The 8,384-nt window shown below is 32.9% G+C and overlaps 1 protein-coding gene across 1 annotated transcript in view; it reads right to left on the bottom strand.

Annotated features, from left to right (window-relative positions):
• Positions 1 to 3,499: 3,499 nt before the first annotated feature.
• LOC129983705 (cysteine-rich PDZ-binding protein-like) overlaps positions 3,500 to 8,384 on the bottom strand; it is a 46,929-nt gene continuing 42,044 nt past the window's right edge. Inside the window, exons 4-6 of the mRNA XM_056093297.1 lie at positions 4,924 to 5,003; positions 4,684 to 4,701; positions 3,500 to 3,790 (exon numbers count right to left, since the gene is read on the bottom strand). Coding sequence (XP_055949272.1) covers positions 3,726 to 3,790; positions 4,684 to 4,701; positions 4,924 to 5,003 — 163 coding nt within the window. The 3' untranslated portion in view covers positions 3,500 to 3,725. The remainder of the gene's footprint in view (positions 3,791 to 4,683; positions 4,702 to 4,923; positions 5,004 to 8,384) is intronic.

Below are 8,384 nucleotides of genomic sequence, written 5' to 3'. Positions count from 1 at the left end.
GTTTTATCAGTGGGCGACCCGATACCACTCATTAGATGATTTGTTGCTGAACACTTGCCGGCGTCATACTGAAATATTGGTTTATTGAATATTCAGGCTTCTCAAAATCTATAAAGTGGTGTCATAATATTTCAAACTATCGTACTTCCCAAATTTTGCCAAACGACTGAAAATGCGAAATATTTTGCGTAGTTTGTTTTTCTTTTTTACTTATAAACAATTTTGTTTGTTACTTATTTCGATAAAATTTAAAACTCCATGAAACACTTACTTGCTTTTGACACAATAACATTTCTCATGATTTTCATTTTAATTCTTCTGATTTCTGCAACTTTTTAAACTATTATTATAGCATATATTTTACCATATTCTTACCTACACAATTTTTAAATGACAAAATGAATTTTTTTGCTGCACTTTAAAGGGGAAAAAAATATTCTGAAATAATTTTAAACTTGATCATCTGCACATCTATCTATCTATCTATATATATAGAAGATTTATTTCCTTTATTTATATTTCCTATTTATTTTACTTCATTGTTTAATACATGAGAAAAAATGTTAACACATTCATAGTGTCAATTTTATAATTAACCAGTATAATTTTACTGATATATATATATACTTTTAAATATTATATTTTTTACAATATACATTTATATTGCATAATGTAAGCAATAAAAATAATGAAAAAAATAATGAATAAAAATAATGAATACTAAAAAATAATGAATAAAAATGAGCTAAAATTATTATTTTAATTTGCTATTGTATAGAACACTCAATAATATAATTCCCATTGTCTATTCCTTCAACAGGCGATACTTTACAAGCACAAATTAATAATTTACTCCAAATTTCTAATATTTTCTCTATTCAGGATTATTTCAAAAAAATTCCAAACACAAAAATGCAACACTTCTTTAAATTATACGAATTTTTTTTCCCCTTCACTGCCTGCTCCTGAAAAAAAGCCAGGCAGTTCAAGCCGAAGACAATTGTCTAGTAGTATTTTGATGAGACAATAGTTTTTCTAACTCATTAGAGGAACGCTATGATCCTTTAAAACAGATTTTTCAAATGTGTGAAAAAGAAAACATTAAATTAAAATTTTCTAAATGTGTATTTGCTCAAAATAAAATTAATTTCTTGGGGTATGAAGTCAAAGAAGGATGCATTTCTCCTGATAATCATAATATTGAAAGTATTAAAAAATTACAACCTCCAAAAAATGTTAAATAACTTCAAGGTTTTCTTGACTCTGTAAATGTTTATAATAAAATTGTTGATTCTTATGTTAAAATAAGAGAACCTTTAAATAATCTTCATAAAAAAGATACACCATGGCAATGGACAGACGACTGTCAAAAAGCTTTTGAAATATTAAAAAATAAATTGATAACTAAACCAGTGTTACAACTATATAACCCTAATTTACCCCTTCATGTTTTTTGTGATGCATCTCAGGTAGTCATTGGATCTGTTCTAAAACAGCTTGACTGTTCAGGTAAATTACATCTTGTATGTTATTCAAGAACTTTACACCCTTATGAAAAAAAAAAATTATTGTATAACTGAGTTGGAATGTTTAACAATAGTAGATGCTCTTGATAAATTTTATTTCTATTTACATGAGAAAAAATTAATAATTCATACTAATCATGCTGCTCTTGTTTGGCTTAAAAATTTAAGGGGAAGATTATTTCGTTGGTCTTTAAAATTAAGCATGTTTGATTATGAAGTTAAATATTTAAAGAGAACAGCTAGTGTTGAAGCTGATATATTATCACAGCACCCTATTGCTCAATATATCCAACATTCTGTGCATTTATTGGAATTAGATGAGATAAAACACTATCAAAATTTAGATAATACTAAACATAAAAATATTAATGATGTACTTTCCCTTACTTGCGATAGACATGTGATGGAAATCCTTTTAAAATCTCACAGTATATATTCACAGGGATAAAATTTTCATAAACTTTTCCTCATTTCGCTCTGTGTTGTGTGTGTACTCTTCCATTCAGCTTGTACATAATGCATGCTTTTCGGAATGTAATAAAACAACGTTTAAAAATACAAAGTGCCTATCTATCTTCGAAACTGCCTTCTGATTCAAAAATCGTATGCTTACATACATTATATATACGAGGGTTGGAACTTTAATAGTGGCAACTATTTATTTACATGGAATACAAAAGTGATTCACATAACCATATTTTACAGTCCTTCAATATAGTCACCAATATTGTGTACAACCCGTTTCCAACGATGTGGAAGTCGCATAACACCTGTAGCAGCGCCTGTTTTGTTGATAGTTCGAATGGACGGGTCTACTGCCACTCTGGAACAGTATTGAAGCGAATGCCACGAAGTGGAATCATCTTAGGAATTAAGTTAAAGTCACAAGGGCTTAGATCTGGGGTGTATGATGGATGGTAAAGTACTTCCCAGCCCCATCGATCGAGCAAATCAGCCACAGCTTTCGCTGCAAGCGGCCGAGCATTACCATGCAAAATGATAGAGGGACTTCTGCAGAAAGTGTCGCCGTTTCTTTTTTTTCAATGTGGACTGAGACGGTGCTCCAAAAATAAGCAGTAATACTGCGCATGTTTCTGTAGAGGACCGGTATGCGTTAAGATGTCACCATCATAGTATAACGCGAGAATCAGCATAACTTTCACATTGCTAGGGTTCTGAAGAAATTTCGACCAACGTGGTGACTCGTAATGACACCATTTGTTTGATTGGTGTTTCAGTTTTGGCTGGTACGATCTGGCTCAAGTCTCATTCAGCGTAATGATACGATGTAAAAAAGCCTCTCTTTCGCGCTCATAGCGCTTCTGGTAGGTTCGAGCAGCATCGTATCGTAGCCATTTCTGCATTTCCTTCAAATAACGTGGAACCTATCGTGAAGCAATTTTTCTCCTGTCCAGGCGTTCCTTCAGAATGTGCAGCATAGTCGTATGCGCAAATCCTGTCTGTCGGGCCAGCTCACGAATGGTTTGGCATCGATCACTGTCCATTAGTGCGGCAACAGCATGCACTTCTGCTTCGCTGACACTAGGATGACGTTGCCGATGCCACATTTTGGCGTCCTTCATTGAAGGCTTTTACCCATCTTGCAATAGTTCTGTAAGCCAAAGAAGATCCCTTGCAAGCCTCTTAAAGCCCTAGATGACATTGTCGTGCTATACGACCTCTGGCACATTCAATTTTTATTCAACTTCGTTGTTCTTGTTTTGAAAGCATCCTGACAATACTTACTTAAGACCGCAAGCTAATACAGAGATCAGTTGGTGTCACTCCGCATGCGCGTGACGTAGGAAGGACGAGTCTTTTTACTGAGTGGTAAGGTAGGTATGTAGCTAACGTGTGGTATACGTGACATTCTTTGGTTTTGTTGCGTGGCATTCTTACAGCAGTGTTGCCACTATTAAAGTTCCAACCCCCATATATAAATTAGAAATAATTTTACTAAACTTGAAACAAAATAAATAAAAAATGATTTATCAATAACGAATTGATATACAGTCCAGGGCCCAAATCTACCGATTTTGTACATCATTTCAGGACCATGTGATGACATTTCTAATAATATAAATTCAATGACAAAACATATAATGAAGAGAATATAATACATATGAATGTTATGTAAAAATCATCAAACTTCGCACATTCAAGCATTTCACAAATTAGAGTTTCACATCAGTGTAGAATTCAAGCTGCTGATTGCCTGTAATTTTTAGTGTCCAGAAGTTTCTTTCCACACATAGCGCAAATGCCTAAAGTAAAAAGAAATAATTCATTCACATTATATTTAAATACCTGAGCATAGATAGAAAAGGAATTCATAAACAATTCATTTGTAATACTTAGTTAATCAATATGAAAAGGTAGTAAAAAACACAAATGTTTCAAATAGACACTGTACTAATAAAAATCTATGATAATTACAATTAATAAAAATAAATTTTTTTATATAAATAGATATTTCTTAAAATATCTATTTATATAAAAGATAATATTCTTCTTTTTAGAAATAGATATTTCTTAAAATATTTTTTACAAAAACAAAAACCTTGGTCTGCACTTAAAAAAATGATAACTTATCTAAAAATTTGCTATTTTTGGCAACCAGAAGGTTAGCCAAAAATATTTTTTGTGTTTATTTTTAAATATCAAATTGTGAAAAAAGGCATTAAAATTGCATTGTTTAATTAGCAGAAACTTGTTCATTTTATTGTATACATGAATCTGACTAAAAATGTTAATTCTTATGACACCCTATTGGCATAAAAAAATGCAACTGCTATATCATCTCATTGCTCATTGTTCCGACTTTTCTAAATGTAAATATGCCCCATTGGATAGCTCCGGGAATCAATGGTATGCCCAAAAGAGATATATTCTATATTAATTTTAATTGAGATACATAGACATTTTTTTTGTACTCTAATAACAACATTGTTAAGCATAACAATAAATAAAATAAATGAGAGGGGATAGGGAAGGGATTTTTTAAAACCAGCTAATAATTACAGATTGAATGGGATTTAAATCATAAAAACAAATGTTCCCTCCTCTTTGAAAAATGCCTTTTTTGGCCATTTATGCATTATGCCTTCCATATTTGAATTATAAATGTAATTTAAAAGAAATAAACTGATATACACACCTTTTTTGTATGCGCAAGCTGGAATAAAAAAAACAACAAATTAGTAAATTCATTGAACAAAATATTAAATCAAAATAATATCAGTGCTTTTAATTTTGTTTATTTAACAATGTAAATCAAAAAATCAAAATTATCCTGCCGAACACTACAGCATTTACTTCATTCATAAACTTTCCTAGAAAGTACTTCAAATATAAAAAAGAGTCATCAAAGACAGACTTAAATGGAATACATTGCTACCTTGACAATAATGGGAACCTGGCTGATGAACTTTTTGACGACAAATCTTGCACTGGCTGAATTTTTCGTAGGGTGCAAACCTGAAACAAAATTTTTCATACATCCATTAAAAATGAGTTTCATTAAATGCTCACTATTTTTTCATAGCAAATATTTTTTTTAAATTAAAAAATAATTTGATCCGAACTATCAACAATAATAGTTTACAAGTGATAACATTATACAAGTAATGGACACTGACTGAGAAAGTTTATTTTTGCAGTAAGTTACATATAAATATTTATCCAGTTTGATTTCATAAAGTGAAACATTAATATGCATACACTTTTGAAATTTATTCAGAAAAGTATATCGATAATTTATTAAAACTGACAACTCCCCCAAACTTTCATACTCTTCAGTAAAGGTATTATCCTTCATTCCTCGCATGAAGTTGTGGATCTTGGGTAAACCAGAAAACGCGCTGCATGCCACCGTCGTACAACATTTACGAAATATTAAACACTGGCGTGAATTCGGCATTTTTACTTTATTTCCTGTCATGCGGTTAATAGTATCCGAAAATCAAATTTGTTTCAGAAGCGTTTTTTCCCAACCGACTGAAACCAAAATTTGCCACAGAACTACAACTGCAGTCATAAAATCTCATGCCAAATTTGATATATTTTAAATTATTGCATTTTTCAAGTTTACATGCTTCTGGAAATGCAGAGGGACGTAGTTAGAAATGGCTCAAAATTCGATAAACATGTACATTTCATCTATCTGTTTCTGTTTTAGAGTTACATAGAGAGGGACGAACGAATAAAGACCCCCCCCCCTCCATAGGTAAATTTTCCCAATTACCACACGCAAGTTTGGAGAAAAGGCCACATATTAAATTTTTTATCTTTCGCTCGCAGTGTTTTTGAATTCTCGTGTTCGCAGACTGACATGATTTCAAACACGTGTCTCATGCCACAAGTCTCCACGTGTTCGTTCCAGTCTCGCAACCAAAAGAAGTCAAGGGCAGAGAGAAAAACAGAGACGAATAGAGAACGTGTATTTTTAGGAGAACCAGAGGGGTTTCTGAGACAAGAATTTGAAGCCTGGATCTTAATTATGATACGTAAATAGTTTTAATTACAGGCTATACATTATGACATGCAACAGTAATGAAGAATGTTACACACAGTTTAATCTCTCAACAGTATTCTTCGGACCCACAGAGGTTTAAAACGTGGAAATTTATCAAAATCTTGAGGTCGACGATTGAAAAGATTCCCTTTGCATTTTATTTCGCATACGAGAAAGTAGAAAAACCTGCAACAGAAACGAGAGGTAAAATCTAAAAGCCTGACCGTCAGAAATTGCTCAAGGTCTATAGTATTTTAGAAAAGGTGAATTCCACATATGCTAGCCGGCAATCGGCGGACAGCTTTGTTCAAGATTTCATCGGACCGTTCAAGGAGTAGTACTTCTCAACAATTAAGACTGGCACATTAATTGGCTCCCTGCGAACCACACCAGGAATGTGGCCATGACCTTCATCCTAAATTTAGATAGCCCCACGCAGAACGTTTTCCCCTCCGAATATTCATGCCTCAGCAGGAAACGACATCATTCATGCTATAATTTATACAGTTTTTCGTCACCACACAGCATTTCGCGAACAAACTCTGCAATCATTTCTTCCAAATCGTTAAGATAACAGCTAAAATAAATCGGTAGGAAAAATACAACGCAGTTAGACTCAGGCACTTAGAAATTTTAAGCTTGTGTATGATAATATGTTGCTCTTAAGCGTAAAAAAATTCGTACACATGATCTGTGTTAAAATTTCACGCGATGGAATTTTTAAAGAATCATTTTTCCAGTTATCAGCAGCTCCCCCCCCCTGCTCTTACAAAAACAGCAATTACTAATTTTATCACAGACTTGTTTTACTTTTTGGTAAGTTGTGTCAATAATACACTATTTTTCTTCAACTACAAACAGTCATTTTATTCCAATTTCTTAAAATTAATTAATTAATTCCAATTAAAATTTAGTTCATTCAAAACCCTTAATAATGTGAGTCAAATACTGTCCAACTATTGAATTATACTTCACCATCAACGGAATGAGATGAATGTCTCATTTTGCAGCCCAAGACAGCAATTTTTAATATTGATCAGATGACCGGTACGGCATATTAGTAGATAGCCCCTCCATCTGACTAACGTACCTCACAACTGATGAAAGCAAGAACCCTCCTGACCATAGACTTTATATGACTGCGGCAAGGCTACTTCCAGCTCAGCCCAAACACAGTGGAATTTTTTTAGAATTTATATAATTTACAAATATTGTAACCGTCAAAAAATTCGAACTCGGGAGTTTGACGAATCTCCACGTTTTAGATCTCTCTGAGGACGGAAAACACATTTTTGGAATATGTCTGTCTGTATTCTGTCTGTACTGTGACAAAGATAACTCAAAATCGCTTTGAGCTAGATGGATGAAATTTGTTGCACTATCTTTATATGAAATGAGTAGATTTCTATCACATTTTGAATAAGATCCGCACAGAGAAATTCTTTCTATCCAGCTTTTCGACTGTCTGACTGCTTAAATGTAAGTTAACACGAAAACTACAAAACGAAGAGCGGTGCACAGATTTAACGTCTCTAGGGTAGGCACTTCTCAAAGTTTGAGCCAAATGCAATAAGAGGTTGACTATCTATTTGTCAACGCTTTCCGAAATATGTAAAATGCGATAACTCAAAAATGCAATGACTTAAATCTTTCAAATTAGGTAAGGGCATTTTAAATTTAAGTATAGTTTACTGTCAATTTTTTTTTTGTTTGTTTCAGTCGGTTGGGAAAAACTTGTCGAAAACACAAATTCGATTTTTTTTACTATTATCAACTGCATGTCAATGCTAAATCGTTAAGAAGTTCACCAAGAATGACGCAATAGGTTCAGTAAAAGTGCTAAATTCATGCCGAAGGTTAATATTTCATAACTATCGAGCGCCACAAGGCATTCTCTGGGATAATACCTTTCTTAAAGAGTTTGCGAGAAGGTAATAGGGAGACCACTCCCACTGGTTTGTTTTTGACGAGACGGAGTGACAGACACCCGTGTTAAATATAAAAAGTATCTGCATGTCATAAAGTGAACAAATTTGCCCATTCCAGTTATTCTGATATTGTATCTTCCTCTCACATTATTAGCAAGATAAATTGTTATAATTTTTGCATAGTTCTAATTTTATTTGGTTGTTTAAGATCCTGCAAGCACAGTTCCACCTTGTTTTCTCTGTTTCCATAATTCTAAACTATAAATGGATAAAATAAAAAAGATTTATCTCAAATCTTCGAAAAAAACTACTTCTCGTTAACCAGATTGACCTTATTAACTAATACTTCTTTGCTAATACTAGTTAACAGGTCTGGAAAGTGGATGCACTGCACCGTTGGGAGTTGCCAATGACCTC

The sequence above is a fragment of the Argiope bruennichi genome, chromosome 9, assembly GCF_947563725.1.
Source record: "Argiope bruennichi chromosome 9, qqArgBrue1.1, whole genome shotgun sequence".
NCBI classification, from domain to species: domain Eukaryota; kingdom Metazoa; phylum Arthropoda; class Arachnida; order Araneae; family Araneidae; genus Argiope; species Argiope bruennichi.
This window is presented reverse-complemented; position numbering and strand designations above follow the sequence as displayed.